General features: G+C 33.4%; 1 protein-coding gene across 5 annotated transcripts in view; it reads right to left on the reverse strand.

The window, feature by feature from the left end:
- IFT74 (intraflagellar transport 74) overlaps positions 1-20,407 on the reverse strand; it is a 186,074-nt gene that overhangs the window by 121,499 nt on the left and 44,168 nt on the right. For 4 of the 5 annotated variants that reach the window (XM_051961493.1, XM_051961486.1, XM_051961467.1 and 1 more), the window contains 6 exons: positions 18,037-18,172; positions 11,567-11,615; positions 8,232-8,330; positions 6,858-6,918; positions 4,213-4,272; positions 1,969-2,030 (listed from right to left, as the gene is read on the reverse strand). In XM_051961493.1, the coding sequence (XP_051817453.1) occupies positions 1,969-2,030; positions 4,213-4,272; positions 6,858-6,918; positions 8,232-8,330; positions 11,567-11,615; positions 18,037-18,172 (467 nt within the window). The remainder of the gene's footprint in view (positions 1-1,968; positions 2,031-4,212; positions 4,273-6,857; positions 6,919-8,231; positions 8,331-11,566; positions 11,616-18,036; positions 18,173-20,407) is intronic. The other variant, XM_051961502.1, reaches the window with a different exon arrangement.

Genomic DNA, 20,407 nt, shown 5'->3' on the forward strand with positions numbered 1-20,407 from the left:
ATTTGGTATAGTAATGATAATAGCCAAGGTCAAACTAACCAGAACATATAATGATTGTAACAGTAGTGAATGGAAATACAAAAAGTCAATATTAAAATTTGCATATTTCTTCTTGTTTCTTATATTAGTATAGTGTGTCCTGTTCCCTTTATATGTGAACACTTAAAGATAAAATTGTTCCCTATACATTTGTTTGAGATAACAATTAACTTAAAAGTTTTTCTAATTCATGAAATCAACTTCACAAAATTATTTGGTTTTAGTTTCATTTATTTTTAAATTAAAAGAGAAACTTTCATACAAAATTTCTTTTATACTTTAAAACTCTTACGGTATTTTAGGATATACTACTAAGATTGTGTCATTTTTCTTAATTAAATGTCAATTATACTTGAAATATCACATTCTGAAGCTAATTTAGTGGTAATTACAAAATTATAGTTTATGGAATGTTCAAACCTGTTATTTACAAATAATATCTAAGAATAAACTAACTATGGATTAAAATTTTATGTAAATGTAATATAATCATTCCTGTCATTTTCTAAACTCTGCAAATCTTTCAAGGACTAGTTATATATAATTTTGCATCTTTTATTCTACTTACCACACAGAAGACAGTCAATAAAAATTTGCTGGATGAATGAAAAAATTACAAGTGGGATAGCAGAAATTGGAATACATTTACAAAAGATAAGAAACATCTGTTCAAATGGAATTTTGTACAATAAAAATATTTCTGTAAATATTTATCTGATTTTTCCAAAATTCAATATTTGAACATCAAAAATATATTTTATAATATTTACTCTTTATTTATAATTATTACAATTCATGATTATAATTATCAAATATGTTTTTGAGCGCACAGAAGGTAAAAGGTATTGGACTATGTTTTTGAAGGTTAGACAATTTTGATGAATTATATTTCTTGCCTCTACAAATATTATAGATGCTGTGATGAGATAAAAAGATATTTGTTATTTGAGATAGTACAAAACACGAACAGTATATTCATTTTTGAGTTTTCTACAAGTTGTACTTATTAGGGATCATGTTAATGTCAACATCACTTATTTATACATTCACTATCTAGAAAGGCAACATAACAGAGTGAATATAGAATATCCTCAAAATTAGGATGACAGGGGTTAAAATTTCTCTACCAACAATATACTATTTGTGTGACTTTGGGGACATCATTTAACCTTGGTAACCCTCTAAGACTAAATTCATTGCAGAAGCCAATTTCACTTGAAGTTCTCTAAATGAGAGAATATAGATCTGGTGCCAAAAAATGCATCTACTGCTAGCATGGATACTAACAACCTACAGTATATACTGAGAAAGGGGTGATGATGGTTTTGAGATTGAGGATCATGCCATATGAAGGAACTGAGAATCTTTAACATGAAGAAAAGAAGTCTTAGAGAGAAAAATGATAGTCATTTTCAAGTATTTGATGGGTTATCCTATGTAAGAAGGTTTAAGACTTCTTTTGTTTAATATTAGAACATAAGCAAAAGGAAGGAACTACAGAAGGGCTGATTAAGAAAAAACTTCCTAACAATAAAGGATGTTCAGAAGTAAAAGCACTATATAGGCAGTAATCATTTCAGAGATTTTTAAATGGATGCTGAATAGTCATTGTCTTGGGATGTTATAGAAAGTTATGGCTTGTATCAGACAACCTTCGTGACAACTTCCAATTCTTAAGATTCTTATTCTAGTCCAACACCCTCATTTTATGGATGAAGAAAATGAAGACCATGAAAGATAAATGACTAAGCTAAAATCAAATGGCTAACAGGTGACAGAGATGAGATGAGAACCTAGGTCTTCTGATTCATATTTCCTTTTTCTTTCCATGACATGCAACATCATTCTGCCTATTATTCCAAAACATGACCCCTTGAATCATCCCATAAAACTCTCTAGTGAAGCAGTCTAAGATAACCATGTACTTACGCTTGTCTTTCTGTAAATATTATGTCCATACTTTGGGTTTCTCTATCATTTTGAGCTTTCAGCTGTGTAGATAATTAACCAGAAATGTTAATGACAGAAAATAACATTAAAGACATATATAATTTTTCTTTACATGATGTTTTTGGGGAATTAACTAAATGACAAATTGTAAACAAAGACTTTTACTCAATGCATAAAGCTTAATGAAATTGAAAAAAAGATTTCATTTAAAAGTTACTTAATATCCTTGCAAGATTAAGCACTAAACTGATACTGAGTGAAATGAGCAGGACCAGGAGATCATTATATACTTCAACAACAATACAACATGATGATCAGTTATGATGGACGTGGCTCTCTTCAACAATGAGATGAGCCAAATCAATGTCATCTGTTCAATAATGAATAGAACCAGCTAGACCCAGCAAAACAACTCTGGGAAATGAGTGTGAATCACTACAGAGCACTTCCAATCCCTCTGTTTTTGTCCACTTGCATTTTTCATTTCCTTTTCAGGTTAATTTTACATTATTTCAAAGTCTGATTCTTCTTGTGCAGCAAAATAACTGTATGGATATGTATGTATATATTGTATTTAACATATTTACATGTATGGGTCTACCTGCCATCTGGGGGAGGAGATGGAGGGGAAGGAGGAGAAAAATTGGAACAGAAGGTTTTGCAAGGATCAATGCTGAAAAATTACCCATGCATGTAGCTTGTAAATAAAAAGCTATAATAATAATAACAAAAAGATTAAACACATTATTGGCAATAATTTTCTAAGAGATTAACGTTTCCCCCCCCCCCCATGAACGTAGTGTTTTCCAACCAAAAAATACTACATTGTCCACTGAGAAAACAAATAATATGTGTATCTAAACGAAATGAATTTAATCCATATAGAGCTGATTAAGCATACAAAAAAGAATTCAATAAAAGTCATTGCCTGATTTTCTAAAATTAGGTTAAAAAAATCTCAACATGTCCCATTAGACGGTGATATACTCATGTTACTTTACCCCTACAGATGCTATAAAAGTTCAAGTTTGGCACAAACAATTTTGAATTAAGCTATTTATGTGCTATTAAAACTATAGACTAATGAAAGAATTTTATTCTATTTACTATAAATTCAAAAGTTCTCTAAGTGAATCAGTAATATTTTTTAAAGAACCCTAAATGAATTAAATGAACCAAAATCTAAGATGACCCCAAACTGTAATATTTATTTCAAAATTTCAAGGATCTGTGATTTGGGAGATATAGGTATCCCTTTATTAATGCAGAAAATAGAATCCTTTTAAACAATATTTAAAGATCCTGAAGCAAGACTGTCAATGAAAAATTCCCTGCCCCTAACTTTTGAATAATACATATACAATCAATTATCAGCTCCTTTTCAAAGATTTTCTAGTTTGGTTACATCTGCCAGAGCTAGAGCTGATGCTCTATTAGCACAACATGAAGATCCCAAGATCCCACCACAGTACCATAATGAAGTATCAAAAGAGAACTTGGGTAGATTTTACAAAATTCACTTTAATTTTTCTTCTGTCCCATATGTAAAACAACCTGAATTACTTTCATTTAGATAGTCCATTCTGTATCAATTTTCTGTTTTGTAAAAGCAACATAATATAACTGATAGCCAGCCTTGGAGTCAATATCAGTTTTAGTCATACTTCTGACACATACTGGCTCTGTGACTCTAGGGAAGTCTCAATCTTTCAGTGCTCTAGTCAATTCTCTAAGACTAAGTCAGAATAAGAAATATCTCCTCCCTGAAACGGTAGAAGCATAGTATAAGTTTCTTATACCAATGAAATCACAGGTCCAGCTCCTACTCCTATCCCTGCCTAAGGAAGAATTCTTATTTCCAGTAACATTTAGCTCAGTTTGTGTTAAAATAATACCAGAAATAAGAAAATGGAGACAAGATAAAATATAGATTTCTTTTCCCAAATAAAAAGCAGGATATGAGGTGGCTTCAGATATGGCTTTATAGGTTGAAACATTTAAAAGGTCTACATAATAGAGAATAAACAAAGACACTGCATATCTTTTGGAATATTGTTAAGAAACACGATTAATATTCAACTAGCAGATAAATTTTGTTAAGACTTTCATTTTATAGACATTATATTTTGTGGAAAATTGACTTGCATTATATAGAGGCAACATCTTAAGTTCACAGAATAAAATAAAATAATAAATAATAATAAAAAACTATGTAAATCTTACCATGTTGTAATCATTCATTACTTCTTCCATTTCTGTATTGGTGTTGAGTTTATCCACTAACTAAAAAAGATATCATAATACTTTTAGTCATTAAGGATCATCTCTGCAGTTAACCAATATTACAATTAGTCAGTCTTAGAAATAATCCCAATAGGCAAAGTTATAAAAGAAAGACTGGGTAGGAAGGCTATTTCAAAAAGGTGAAATGTGTGACATGAAAAATATAAATACATGAAGAGAAGATTAACCTAGCAAATTTAATTTTTATGAGATAGTATATTCTGTTCAAAAAATTATTAAACATTGTGATATCTGCTTAATTAGTCTAAATAAACAAAGATGTTCATTAATGCTCATTTCATTATGTTCATAATGTTCATTAATTTTAAAATAAAATCTTATGAGTAGTACCTAAGAGGTGACTGTACATCTGTAAAATTATTGTACTGCAAACAAAACCAATGCAGACAAGATCAGAAAGGTAAAAATCTTTACATTCAAGGTTTCTGACGAAGACCTCATTTCTGATACATATAGAGAACAAAATCAAACATTCTCCAATTGATAAATGGTCAAAGGATATGAAAAGACATTTTTCAGATAAAGAAATTAAAACCATTTCTATTCATATGAAAAAATGCTCTAAATCACTTTGATCAGAGAAATACAAATTGAGACAACCTCTCAGAGATTGGCTAAGATGATAGTAAGAGATTAATGATAAATATTGGAGGGGATGTGGGAAAACTGGGACACTTAATATATTGTTGGTGGAATTGTGAAGTTATCCAACCATTCTGAAAAACAATTTGGAATTATGCTCAAAGGACTATCAAATTGTGCATACACTTTGATCCAACAGTGTCTCAACTGGGTCTGTATTCCAAAGATCATAAAAAGAGGAAAAGAATCCACGTGCACAAAAATGTTTGTAGCAGCCCTTTTAGTAGTGGTAAGGAATTGGAAACTGAATGTACACCCAGCAGTTAGAGGCTAGCTGAATAAGTTATGGTATATGAACATTATGGATTATTGTTCTATAAGAAATGAGTAACAGGATGATTTCAAAAAGGCCTGGAGAGACCTACATGAACTAATGCTAAGTGAAGTGAGTAGAACCAAGAGAATATTGTACACAGCAACAAGAAAATTATGCAACAATCAATTCTGAAGCACATAGCTCTTTTTAATAATGAGGTGATTCAGGCCAATTCCAATAGACTTGTGGATGGAGAGAGCCATCTGCACCTGGAAAGAAGGCTATAGGGACTGAATGTAAACAACATAGTGTTTTCACCTTTTTTGTTGCTTGCATACTTTTTTTTTCTTTCTCATTTTTTTCCTTTTTGATCTGATTGTTCTTGTACAGCATGATAATTGGGGAAATACATACAGAAAAATTGCATATGTTTAACATAATACTGAATTACTTGCTATCGGTGAGTAGAAGGAAGGGAGAAAAAATTTGGAACACAAGGTTTTCTAAGAATGAATGATGAAAACTTTCTTTGAAATATTTTGAAAATAAAATTATTATTAAATTATTGTACTGCTCTGAATGTCACCGCCAAAAATACTATCTTACCCAAACAATTAATCTCAGTGAAAAGAAAATTACATGTAGTACACTCTTAGAAATAACACCAATCATTCAGTTTTTATAAAAATCAAGTACTATTTGACTTAACTCAACCAGATCTATGAGGCCTATCTTCATATCAATATGATAATTGCCATTTTAATAGATAATTTATTGTGTTCTATAATCACTTAGATGCCTAAGAAAAAATTTTCTACTTCAAAATCTATATATTTGGCAAAAATTGTTTCCTCTCTATTTCTATGAAAACATGGATAAGAGTTAAACAGGATGGGGCAGACATAAGTTAGTTCTGAAATGTATCACTCGAAGGAAGAACCAAAATGACAAGATCTCATATCTTTTTTTTAGGATTTTTTTTCCTATACAAATTAAGCCACTATGGTCACTAAAAACTGATTAGTTTTATAGTCTTATATTTTTAAAAATAAGCACATACAACAAAATAAGCTTAGAGAACTATTAATTTTATTTTCATGATATCTGTAAGCTATATGATATTTACTATAGCTGTACTTCTACTACTGCTCCTTCTCAGTAGGAAAAAATTCCTACTGAGGATTTCTTCCTCAGAATTTCTCTAAGGAAAGAGAAATAGTTTCTCTTGGTTTCTGAGAGGTTGTAATAATTTTAGTCCCTGATAAAGAACTAAACTGAACCTCATAATATAAATATTTGAATTTGGAGTTCCAGAATATCCAGTGATATATTTTTCTTTACCCAGATCCCTCCCATTGATTTTTACTCTGCAGGAAGAAAATTTGGAAATTCCTATTAGTTTGTTTACAGTGTTGAGTGCAAAACTCCCTTCTTCTATTATATCTTAATAGGATTACTGTCTATTGTTAAGAAAATAGAGCGTAGACGATTGTGACACCTCTCATGTGACCAAAATTACTCTATTATCAATTTTTATTTATCCATAAACAACTACCTCTATTATTAGGAAAATGTTTAATTTGGCTATTCTACTAAAATATCTTAAAATATACTTAAAAGGCAATTAAATCATTCAATAAAAATTATTTTAGAAAGAGAAAATTACCATATTGTAGTCTGCAAGTTGTCCTTGAAATTCTTTGATTTCAACAGCTAAAGTTTCTGCCCTGTACACATAAAAATAGTTCAACATATTTGAAAACATAATTTATGCAAACCATTCATAGTAAGATTTCCAAAACCAGAGTTTTTTCTAGTCATACGTTATGACATACCATTGCTATGGTAACAATAACAGTTGTTAATAACAATAGTAAATATATGTTTTTCAGAATGCTTCTCTTACAGACTGTTAGGATATGTTAGGGACTTTCCTTCTGAGAATTGCCATGTATGCCATATAAGCTGGTAGGGTGGACCCAGGAGGTAAAAAGGGGCTTGGCCTCTGAGGCAGGAGGCCATAGGCAAAAAGAAAGATATGAAGAGAAGTAGAGAGATGCAGAGAGGTAGAGGGATTCATAGATGCAGAGAGAGAGCCACAGAGACATACATACACTTGCTCTTGCTTCCTGCTAACCCCTGCTGAGATTACCAATAAAGAAAGGATGTTTGGCACCTTAGCATCAGTCTCTTCTCCATGTCTATCTAGGGAAGATTGGTATGTATGGCCCTGGCAATTAGTAGTCTCAGAGTGGAGAGGTTACAATAGACTATGAAATGTGATGTTATTCCACTATTCTGTAGTAATCCTGCTTCTATACCTCTGCTTAAACAACAGTTCCTGTATCGAGAATACCATCTTTCTCCTGTTCTATTCAAAAGTGACCTATTTTGCAAATCATACCATGAAACTCTCCTAAATGATTCTAATCTACAAAAATATTTTTCCACATATTTGCTGACCAAAGGATTTAGCTGTTATTGAACCAAGCACTACTTCATAACATCTTATGTTATCTTTCATTAACTTTATATTTATTATTATTTATGTTTAGCATTTATTACATTTATACATATCATATTAATTTTTATCTTAATTAACCTTACATAGAATTATAGTATCAGCAACTTTAAGAATTAGAAGAAATATTTAGACGTCATCAACCCCCACCCTACAATTTTATATATATGGAAACCAAGGGCTAGAAAGATTAACTGAGTTGCCAAGATCAAACAACTAGTCAATAACAGAGCCAGAACAGGTGCAATATACTATCAATTAGAGAGTTCTCATATATATATATATATATATATAGAGAGAGAGAGAGAGAGAGAGAGAGAGAGAAAGAGAGAGAGAGTCTTATTTCTCAATGCCTAGTAATAGCAACTGTATATACTAGACAAATATTCATTTAATTAATAAAGTTTATAATAAGAAATTGGGAATAGATTCCTATAGTAAATCATATTAAATGCCTATGCTCTACATATAAAAAAGGCAAACACTTGACCATTTTTTTCTAGATAGTATGTGACTCACCTCTTTTCATAAGACAAATACACTGAATTCTCTTGGTTATACATTTCTATTTCCTTTTGGAGCTTATTAATTTCAGTTGTGAGTTCGCTTATTTTGCTTCTACAGAAAAGAAATGGAAAAACCTTAATGGTATTTCAAATATGAAATAACTATGTCAAGTCATTAATTACAGTTAATAATATTCTAAATAGTTCTTAATAACTTTACAACTACTTCTGTAATACTTCCACATACAAAAAGCAAGCTCTTAAGTGGTTGTATTTTGACTAAAGCAAAAATGAAGAATTAAGTGATATGCTTTAGGTGCTTCTTAGTCTAATGATATTTATGACTATTCAGACATATAGACTTTATTTATCAACAGAAATTAAACAAACATCATTTAGTTTGGGTCCAATTGGGGACATAGAGGCAGAGTTGATAGTGATACATCTACCACCTCCCCAACTTCTGCACCTAACATGTAAAATGATGTCTCTATTAGTTATACCTATAACTGTCTGGTGCCAATGAAAAGGTCATGGAGAAGAAACAGTTATTTTATTTCATCTGGATTCAATTTAGAGTTCTATATGAAATTAGGATTATCTGTAAATTGACCAATATTCCATCTTGCTATTGTGTTTGAGTCTCATAGCACCCAAAGATATTTAAGGAGAAAAGGGGTATAAAAAAGCAAATTAGAAAAACTAGAAGAAGATTGAATTCAAAAGGAATTTAAAGTAATAGAAAAAAAAGGATACAGATAATGTGTCATAAGGACAAAAATCAAAAAAGTGAAGATTACATTGTTGGGTAGTGAGATGGCAAAAAAGGCAGATGGAGAATAAGAGATAAATTGATTAGCACTAGGCATGAATTAGATGCTTAATAAATACTTATAGACTGACAGGTTGAATGAAACTCTTGTTATTTCCATAACAATCTGTGTGTGTGTGTGTGTGTGTGTGTGTTTATCATAGAAATGATCATTTTATTAAAAATTGTTATTGTTCAGTAGTGTCCGGCTTTTTATGATCCCATTTAGGGTTTTCTTGGCAAAGATAGTTTCCATTTCCTTCTCTAATTCATTTTGCAGATGAGGAAACTGAAGCAAACAGGCATACATGATTTGTCAGCATCACATAGTAAATGTCTAAGGCCAGTTTTGAATTCGGATCTTGCTGATTCCAGGCCTGGTGTTCTGTGCCACTCAGATGTCCATTATTAAAATTAAGATTTTTTCCTTTTTAGAAGGGCCTAAAGATAGGATAGTTTGACACACAGCTGGTTCCTGAGGCAATTCATCTCAACTAGAGAGAAAACAAAAACCTTGGAACATTATGAAGCCATCATCATGGGGAAACACAGCAGGGAAAATCAGGCCTTGGGAGCATTCTTAAGATGCATAAGGGGCAACTCTCTCTGCAATACAGAGAATTAATTATTTAATTCATTGCCTGGGAATTAATTAAACTATAATTAGAAATTAGAGCTTATAACATCAACATTATAATTCAAAAAATTAGTTAGCAAATAAACCATCTAGCTGCTTCCTACTTTAATCACTTCTTGATAACTTGGTCCTAAGTTCAAAGAAAGTAATTTCAATGCTCTCTAAACTTTGCAAAGTTCTACTCATTTAACCCTAGTTAAAACCTATAAAAGCATAATTTCATCCAAAATAACTGATTTTAAAATACATAGTCTAGGGATGGAGCCAAAATGGCGGAAATGACATGTTTCTCTCTGACCTTCTTTACAAACCTCACTTTACAATCCAGCCTCTGAATTAGCTCTGTAACAGCAGAACCCACAAATATTGGGAATGCAACAAATTATAAGCAGAAGATAAATTTAAAGATCGCCAGAAAAGGTCTGTTTCAATTGGAAACACAAGCACAAGCAGTTGAGTACAACCGTCAGAGCAGAATCCCCAGGTGGTGCAGTCTCCACCACAGTGCAGACTCTGAGTGGAAGAGAAACTAGGGGGAGAAATCTACAGGAATCTACAGCAATGCTAGCCACTCTGCCCTGGTTGCAAGCCAACACAAACAGCAAATACTGAACCCAAAATGCCAGAATCTCATGGGACCTAGCCACGCCCACTTAGCCCCAAGAGTGAATCAGCACTGACACAGCATAGCTGTGGCTGGTCCCCCACCCTAAAGGCAGACCTTAACTTTTTTTTTTAAAAAATGAGTAAATAAGTAAAGAGGACTGATAATAGACAGCTTCTATAGTGAAAGAAAAGAACAGATTTCAAACCCTGAGGAAACTAAAGACAGATTGTCTCCAGATGTAGCCCCCAAAAGTATATCCTGATACCCATCACACAAGGCTCTATTAGAAGAAATTAAAAAGGATCTTAAAAGAGAACTAGAAGAAAAATGGGTAAAGGAAATGAAAACTTTGCAAGAGGGTTTGGAAAAGGCAACACAGAAACTATCTGAAGAAAATTCACTACAAAATAGACTTTGTGAAATGGAAAAAGCCTATCACTCATTAAAAGATAGATTTAATAAAATCGAAAAAGAAAGCAACTCCCAGAAAAGCAGAATTTGTGAAATGGAAAAAGGTTCCATAGAACAAAACTACTCATTTAAAAATTCAATTGGATAAATACAAAAAGTAAAAAAAAGTAAATGAAGAAAATATTTCATTAAAATTTAGAACTGAACAAATGGAAATGACTCAATGAGACAATAAGAATCAGTCAAGAAAACCAAAAAAATGAAAAAAATATGAAAAAAAAATTCAAAATACCTAATTGGGAAAGCAACCGACCTGAAAAATACATCTAGGAGAGACAATCTTAGGATTATTTGACTCCCTGAAATACATGATGAACAAAAAAAGATAGTGATCTTTCAGGAAATGATCAAAGAGAACTGCCTAGATATCATAGACTCAAGAAGGTAAAATGACCACTAAAAGAATTCACCAAATGCATCCTGAAAGAGACCTCAAAATTAAAACCCCAAGGAATATTGTGGCTACATTTCAGAACTCTTGGACCAAGGAAAAAATATTACAAGTAGCCAGAAAGAAACAATTCAAATACTGAGGAGCCACAATAATGATTACTCAGGATCTAGCAGCTTTCACTTTAAAATACAGTCTACACATAAATACAAGTTGTTCCAAAAGTCTTTGTCCAATAAGCTTAAAGCTGCATTAAGACTTTTGGGACACCCTATATACAAGATTAGAAATGCTCATTAGTTTGCAATCTTAACATATTTTGCAGAATATTCAATGTAATAATGATTCAAGGAAAAAAACAACTTGAATTAAACATGAAAATAGTTTATAATATTAATATTACAGTTTTTAAAATTATTTATCCAACAAACCTAAGTAGTCCAAGATAGTAAGATTTATCCAAAATCTGCCTCTGGGGACCTAACAACAAAAATAAAAAGAATGTTACATTTTGCTTGAAAACCAAGTTTTAAAATGTCACTTCATAAATTCAAAGTATATATAAAAATCATTCTCTAGTTTTCCAAAGATTGTCTTCATGTATTTCTTCTTAAGTCAACAAAAGGAAAGAATGAAATAAAAACCAAGAAAAATTGAAGAAAATGCTTAATTTGATATTAAAATGTTTCTCTTTTATCTCAAGAGCAGGAGTTTTATTACATGTTACTCTTTTGGTCCTCTCAGTAGCATTATAAAACAGATTATACAGTTATCATGGTCCCATTGTACAGATGATGAAAAGCTGTCAGTCTCAGATTATATGACCAAATTAGTGGACAAGACAGGATTCAAAACTATTTATCTTCTCACTTCAAACCCAGTACTTTTTCCAGAATATCACCCTGCCTGTAGCACTCTTCATTACAGTATGACAAGAAACATTTAATTATATGTCATTATACGAATGGTATGATACAAATCTAATAATAAAACCTAGTCTGCAGTTTGCATACTTAAAGGATGTTTCATTAATGAATCAGATTAGTAAATAATTATAGCACTGGGCTTTTATTACAATGCACTTAAATTCACACTAGGGCTAGATTTAAGGAGACCCCAGGGAGTAGGAAGACAGTAATAAAGGACACAAAAGGAAGGATATAATCATAGCAACTTGTGAATACCTATGTATCAATTCCATATAAAGGTTTGCCAGGACATTCAATTATGCAAACAAGGATCATGGATAAGTTTTATATAGGGGACAAGGATGAAATCTCATTTACATGCATCTGATTGGTTTCTTAGCTCTGATGTTAGAGGAATGAATCTAAATTTATATGCCAAGTCTAAATCTATTACTCTATTCCAGGGATTCTCAAACTATGGCCCACAGGCCAGATGTGGCAGCTGAAGACGATTAACCTCTTCACCCAGGGCTATGAAGTTTCTTTATTTAAAAGCCCACAAAACAAAGTTTTTGTTTTTACTATAGTCTGGCCCTCCAACAGTCTGAGGAATAGTGAACTGGCCCCCTATTTAAAATGTTTGAGGACCCCTGTTCTATTCCAAATTATTTATAGCAGTCTTTTTTGTACTAACAAACAAGTGGAAACAAGCTAAATATACATCCATAAGATACAGGTCTAAAAAAATTGTAGATGAATATAATGGCATATAACTGCCATTAAAATGATGAATATGAAGGACACATGGGAATATTTACATGAGCTAATACCAGGAAAACAATATCTGTGATTATTATTATTATAAATAAACAGAATGACCAAAATTAAACTGAAGCCTATCTAAATATAACAATCATTTTGCACTGAAGAAAAAGGTGAGAATTCAGTTATTTCCCTTCTTTGCAGAAATAGGGAACAATGAAGGTGGATCAAAGAATAATACTATCAGACTATGGAACATGGCCTTGTTTTCTTATTTTACCATAGACACATCTTGGAAATATTTCTTGGTATAAGATGAGAACAGCTTAAAAATTTTATATACACCCCATTTCTTCCTCCCCTCATTAACCAAGGTACAACAAGGCATTATTCATACCTTCCTATCCCATCTGAAAACAATGTTTAAAATCACAGTTAAAATCAATACAATTATTTACTTGGGAAATACATCTTACATTTTCTTTTCTCTCTGTTCCTGGCATTTCTCTACATTCTTTCTTAGTTATCTCATATCCTCATGAATTCAAGTATCACCTCTATCTAAGTCTACATATATAGCCCCTATCTCTTTTCTAAGCTCCATTCCTGCATCTCAAATTGCTTTTTGGACATCTCCACCTTAATATTCTATGGATATTTTAAAGTTAATAAAAAACAGAGACTATCTTTTCCCAGAAATCCATACTTCCTCCTTACTCCCTTATTTCTTTTCTTTCTCTCTTTTTAAAATTTTTTTGCAGATAACTGGGATTGAGAGACTTCCCCAGGATCACACAGCTAAATAATGTTAAGTATCTGGGGCTGGATTTGAACTCAGGGTCAGCGCTTTATTCACTGAACCATCTATTTTCCCCACTCCTTTATTTCTTTCAAAGGCATTGTCATTCTTCCTATCACTTGACAAACAGGGAGCCATACTTGATTTTTCATTCTTACTCATCTTGGCCTCTTCTCCACTCCCAATATCAAAATGGTTTCCGAGTGTATAGCTCTCTTTCTCAGTGTCTCTCTTTGTCTCTCGGTCAGTTTCTGTCTCTGTCTCAGACTCCCTCTGTTTCTCTCCAAAATACCTCTCACTAAAACATCCAAATACCCTAGTTCAGGCCCTCATCACTTCTTAAATGCAACAGCCTCTTTTTTTTTTTTTTTAATAACTTTTTACTGACAGAACCCATGCCAGGGTAATTTTTTACAACATTATCCCTTGCACTCCCTTCTGTTCCGATTTTTTCCCTCCCTCCACCCCCTCCCCCAGACGGCAAGCTGTCCTATACATGTTAAATATGCCACAGTATATCCTAGATACAGAAGGTAGAAATAAACCTGGAAGAAAACCAAAAATGCAAACAGTTTACATTCATTTCCCAGTGTTCTTTCTTTGAGTGTAGCTGCTTCTGTCCATCATTGATCAAATGAAACTTGAGCTAGGTCTCTTTGTCAAAGAAATCCACTTCCATCAGAATATATCCTCATACAGAATCGTTGTTGAAGTACATAATGATCTCTTGGTTCTGCTCATTTCACTTAACATCAGTTCATGTAAGTCTCTCCAAGCCTCTCTGTATTCATCCTGCTAGTCATTTCTTACAGAACAATAATATTCCATAACATTCATATACCACAATTTACCCAACCATTTTCCAATTGATGGGCATCCATTCATTTTTCAGTTTCTAGCCACTACAAAGAGGGCTGCCACAAACATTTTGGCACACACAGGTCCCTTTCCCTTCTTTAGTATCTCTTTGGGGTATAAGCCCAGTAGTAATACAACAGCCTCTTAATTGGTCTCTTTTATTCTACTTGCTCCATACTCTATTTCATCTTCCAATATAGTTGTCAAGTTGATAATCCTAAAGCACAGTTCTGCTATTCCCATTACTGAGTTCTTCCTAGAACCTCCATTTTGGGAAGGATACAGATCAGTAATTATTACTCACTGCCTCTTCGCCCAATGATGAGTTTGTTCCTAGAACCTTCATTTTAGGGAAAGGTCCAGATTAACCATTCCTCACTTCCCTCTTCCCTTATCCCTTTCAATTTTCCTTTTACGTACTATTTCCCCCATTAGAATGTAAGTTTCTTGAAGATAATGACTGCCTAATCATATAGTAAGTAGTTACTAAATAAATACCTGACTTACTGGTCATATTACTGTTCACTGCTCAAAAGGAAGCATAAAGAAGGAAGAAAGGGGAAGGAAGAAAGCTAAGCACTTTACAAATATCTCATTTTTTTCCTCACTGTAGTCCTATGAGGTGGGTGTTATTATCCCTATTTTACAACTGAAGAAATTGATAGCTATTAAGTAACTTATACAGGGTCACAGAGCTTGTGTTGAACTTAGGTCTTTCTGATCCAAATCTAGAGTTTTATCCACTGTAACATCCAGCTTCTTTTCAATCAAGTCAAATTCAACTAAGTGAGAGACACTGTGATAAGCACTTGGAATATAAAGAAAGATTTTTAAAAACCGCTCCCTTCAAAGAGCTCATAGTCTAAAGGAGGTACATACCAACTGGCAGAAACAAACACTAAGTATAAATTTAGATAAATCAAAGATCATTTCAGAGGTAAAGTGTTAGTATTAAGGAGGGATAGGAAAGGCTTCTAGCAGAAGAGCAAATATGACTTGAAAGAAATCAGGGAAGCTAAGAAGCAGAGGTGAGGGGGAAAAAGAATTCCCAGCCTAAGAACCAGACAGTAAAAATGCATAGAGCGAGAAGAACAAGGAACAGCTAGGAGGCAAATGTGACAGAATTGCAAAGTACACAGAGAAAAGCAAGGATAAGAAGACTGAAAAGATAGGAAATGGCCAAGTTATGAAGTACTTTAAATTCAAACAAATGATTTGATATTTGACTCTGGTATAGTTTCTGATTGTAGTAGAAAGTCACTGGAGTTTACTGAAGAGAGGTAAAAATGATCAGACCTGAGCTTTAGGGAGATAAATTTGATAGTTGAGTGAAAATGTAAACTGGAGTGGGAAAAGATTTGAGATTTTTCTCAAAAGAAATGAATCAGAAGGACATTTCAGTAATACAAGCTTGAGGGAATGAGGGCCTACATAAGGGTGGTTGCAGTTTAGAAATAGAGGGTAAGAAGAAAAAAAAGTTGAAGATGACCACTAGGTTGTGAGCAATGCCCTTGACAATAATATGGAAGTTAGGAAGTGGGGAAGATTTTGGGGAAACGATGAGTTCGGTTTTGGATATGTTGAATTTAAGATGTCCAGTTTAAGGAGTCCAATAGGCAACTGGTGGTAGAACACTGTAAATCATCAAATAATTGGGATTTTTTAGATAAATAGATTTCAGAATCAAGGGAAGAGAGGTGCTAATTGAAAGCATGGAAACCGATGGATCACGAAATTTAACAGTATATACAGAGACAAGAAGAGGGTTTAGAACAGAACCTAGAGTGGCCCACAGAGTAGCCATACTAGATGAAAAAGCAACAAAGGAGACTATCAAGTAGTATCAGATTGGAAGAAAGAGAAGGAAAGATAAGGATAAGAGTGTGATTGATAGTCAATACTTGTAAAGAAGTCAAAAAGGATAAAAAAAATGAGAAAAAGCCATTTAATTTGGCAAATGAAAAATCACTGATAACTTTGGATTACTTCAGTTGAATGATGAAGTCAAAAATTAAGACTGCAAAGTGAAGCAGAGAATAAGACTTAAGAAAGTAGAAAAAACAATTGCAGGTGATTTTCTCAAAGGAATCAGCCACAAAAAAGCAGCAGAAATATAGGCTGATAGCTAGTGGGTAGAGATAGAACAAATTTTTTTTTTTTTTTTGGAGTGGGGAAGGCATGATTGAATTTTCAGATAGTAGGAAAAAAAAATCAGTGGTAAGATGTTAAAAAATGATAGAGATAATAGAGAAGCTAACTGCAGAAGAGGATAGAATAGCATGAGATCACTTGTGCATGTTGAAGGGTTGTACATGGGAAGAAGGCAGCTCACTCTTCGTGTAAGAGAGCCGTAAAAAAGGAAATAGCAACATTCATCTGAGTGATGCAAGCTGAGAAGAAGAGGACAAGAGGGATTTTTCAGCAAACAGCCTCAGTTTTTCAAGGAAATATGAAGTAAATTCCTAGGTGAGAGAGTAGGGGTTGGGGAAGGCATGGGAAGTTTGAAGAGGAATGAAAAAATTTGGAAAATTCACTGTGATCTATGGGACAGTGAATCAACTTGGGAAATAGAAAAGATTGCCTTGTTGCAGTGAGGGTCCAGTTAAGATTATGTAAAAGGAATTGATAGTGAACCCAAGTCAGCATTATCTCACAATTTTTTTTCATACTTCATTTAACACTATGTGAATAACAGTAAAGGTAGCAAATGGTGGGAGAATCCAAGTTTGAGGTATGGTAGTGCAAGAATGGTAATAAGATAAGGATTCAAGGAAATTTAGAGAAAATGACAATGTAGAGGTGAAACGATTTGCCAAGAGATCAAGATCAGGGAGGCAAATGTAGCTAGTGCAAGAAAGAAATGAGGGCTATAGCAAATAGAGAGGATAAAAAACACTTAGAAGTTGAAGAGGAAAGGGAGAAGTGGAATGAGATTATAATCAGATATTGGAATTTCAGAGTTCACAAATATGGAAGTGGAATATTTGAGGGTGATGGCAAGATCAAATATGATTACTTTGTGATTGCTGAGATGGGATGGAGGAATAGGGAAATTGAATAGGCTGAAAAACTGTAAAGTTAAATTGTTTTAGGGCATATTAATAGGTATTTTAAAGTCCTCAATAAAGGGGCAGGAACTGGGGAATATAATGAGACAGGCACTGAATTCAGTGAAGAAAGAAAAACTGTGTCCTAGAAGCAGGTTGACAATAGCTATCAGAATCTTGAATGAATTAAATGGATTATAGATTAAATGAACCCCAAAGTAAAAGAGATTATGAAGTGATGTTAGTAAAGGAAATACTTATGTGGCAATGAGGAACATAGAGTATTGCAATTCTCTCATCACAACCAGTTGGATATGAGTCTCAGTACAAAGTGCAGTAAAGCAGAGCCAGGAAAGCTGTGTCATCAAGAGGAAGCCAAGTCTCACAGAATGAAAGGAGGGGGGAGTGGAAAAGAGAAAGGGGTGTTTCTATAGTCAAGATGCATGGGTCTTCCTTTCTTCCTCACATTGTCATTTTGATTATTAATATGGCATTGAAATATCTCATCTACTCATTCTAAAAGATACCTTTCATTCCAGTTTTCATTCCACTTAAACCTTGCTGTGTTACTGGACGGTCTGCAACTTTGATTTGAGAAGACAGTACTCCTCCAGGTCCCATGGTACCACTTCTAGAGGCAGGTCTTGACGTACCAGGTGGCATCTTAAAAAAAAAAAAAAAAAAAAAAAAAACCCAAATTTTAAAAATAATATATACTTCCACTGAAACATAAAGTCAATTTAAAAAGAACCAGGTGATCCAATGGTGTGCAGGCTATAATCATGTCACAATACTATTATATAAATATAAAAGTGTGTCCCTTTCAAATTTCTGCAAATTTATTAGGTAAGGAACAAACAGAGATAAGATAATAAGGGTAAAACCTTTTTGGGTTTGATTGAATCAGGCTATAATTTACAAAGTAGATTGTTTGTATATAAAAATCCAACCGACAATGAACTTGCTCTAAGGACAGAAATTTTTTTCTTTATTCCCACTATGCATTGTCATTCATTTTCAAATACTAATAGAACCCTAGAACCTACTGGGTACCCTAGAATTGCTTACTGATTGCTGGTCAAATAGCTTTTATTTAGTTTTGGCCTCATGTGAAGAGATGAAGATTAGGGAAACAAATTGCATTTTCACCATACATTGAGGTGAGTGCTTTTAACAAGGAAACCTGGTTTTTAATCAGTTATCTCAGGGACAGTTAGACTTCAACTCTCCCATCTCTTTGCCTGGGAAATCGCTAGCCTCAAAATACACCCAATCTGAAATTTGCACCTAAGAGAATAAATTTAGAGGTGGTGAAGACTATGGATGCACATAAAGAAAACTGAGCTACCCCATTTGGAAGAGACATGTTTCCAAGTAGTGAACTATATAGAAGCTGTGGAGAGTGAAGAGATACCATCCAGAATTGTGAGTTGTGCTGACCTACAAGTATGTGCCTCATTACCATTTTAGTCCTCTAGATATACTATGTATTTGCGAATGTTTTAGCTATTCCGTTTGTGTTAATATTTTTGATAAAAGCTCACCAAGATTACTGGCTGATTGTTAATTGCATGGTACAAGCAGAAATTCAGGAGCCCAAGATTATCCCTTAGAATTTGTGAATAGCACTCACATCTGAGAACTCAAAAGTACAAATTGGGGGCATCACAAAATCAACTAAATGATTAATTTTACTTAAAATATAATTATATTATTAAGCCTGATTTCACCTTCCAATTCTGAAGAGGATAATGTATGATGTGGAAGAAAATAGAATTTATTTCCTATTGCTTGAACTATATACATATACAGTAGGTAATATTTAAGTAATGGTGACATTTCAAAGAATTTTTGTTATCTGGATTTTTTCTTGGGGGAAAGGGGAATGGTGGTGGTAAACTTTAATTCCCTTTCCCATTTCTGAGTGGGAGGAAATTATTCCAAAACATATCTTTATTTTTCTCACTTATCCTCTGATATTTTCCTTAATTTCCATTTATTCTTTCTTCCCAAACTGCCCAAACTGATGAAGCTTTGGCAGTAGATTAACTGTCAGAGCAAAGAAGGCTCATCATTTTTTTTTTTTTTGCCTGCCTAAAATAATGAGTATTTACAAAGTCATCTGAATTTTTTTTTTAACTAGGAATACTTAAGCACCTAAAAGAAATTTCATTTGACATATAACAGCAATATTTTAAAACAAATATGTTATAGAAGAATGTCTCCAGAATAAAACAAAAACTTGTAAAACTTTTACATAAAAAACTTCTCCATTTTGTAAACTCCAAAGGAAAAATAATGATGATGATAGCTACCGTGTTTCCCCGACAAGACCTATCCCGAAAATAAGCCCTCCCCTTACTGTGTAAGATTCCTCTAAAATAAGCCCTCCCCCAAAAATAAAACCTATTGAGATTGCTACTGTACTGAAGGTGATCCCCTGCGCTACACGCTACATTACAGTACCCTCTGTATGCACCATCCTCCCCTTCCCCTCCCTGGGTAAAATGCACGCCGCTCTCTGAGCTGCATCCAATCAGAGCTGCAGCAGTGAGCGCATCATCCTGTTCTTCCCCAGTGATTTGCTTGCTGGCGCCATTGAGAGCAGTGCCGCGGAGGAGAGCTGAGGCAGGACAACATAAAAACCCGGTATGTAAGCAGGAGTGAGGGGGCTTGATGGAGGATAAAAGAACTCAGGGGGCATTATGGAGGATAGAAGGAGTACTCAGGGAGCATGATGGGGTTAAAACATTATTGAGGAGCATGATGGAGTGAAAAGGACTGATGGTTATAATTTTATTATTCTGTCTGTTTTGACCCCCAGACATGAGTACAAAAAGGAAGAGCCATACTGTTGAGTACAATAAAGCAATTGTAGAGGAGTCACATGGCAAGAAT

Source organism: Antechinus flavipes, chromosome 1, assembly GCF_016432865.1.
Source record: "Antechinus flavipes isolate AdamAnt ecotype Samford, QLD, Australia chromosome 1, AdamAnt_v2, whole genome shotgun sequence".
Classification (NCBI taxonomy): domain Eukaryota; kingdom Metazoa; phylum Chordata; class Mammalia; order Dasyuromorphia; family Dasyuridae; genus Antechinus; species Antechinus flavipes.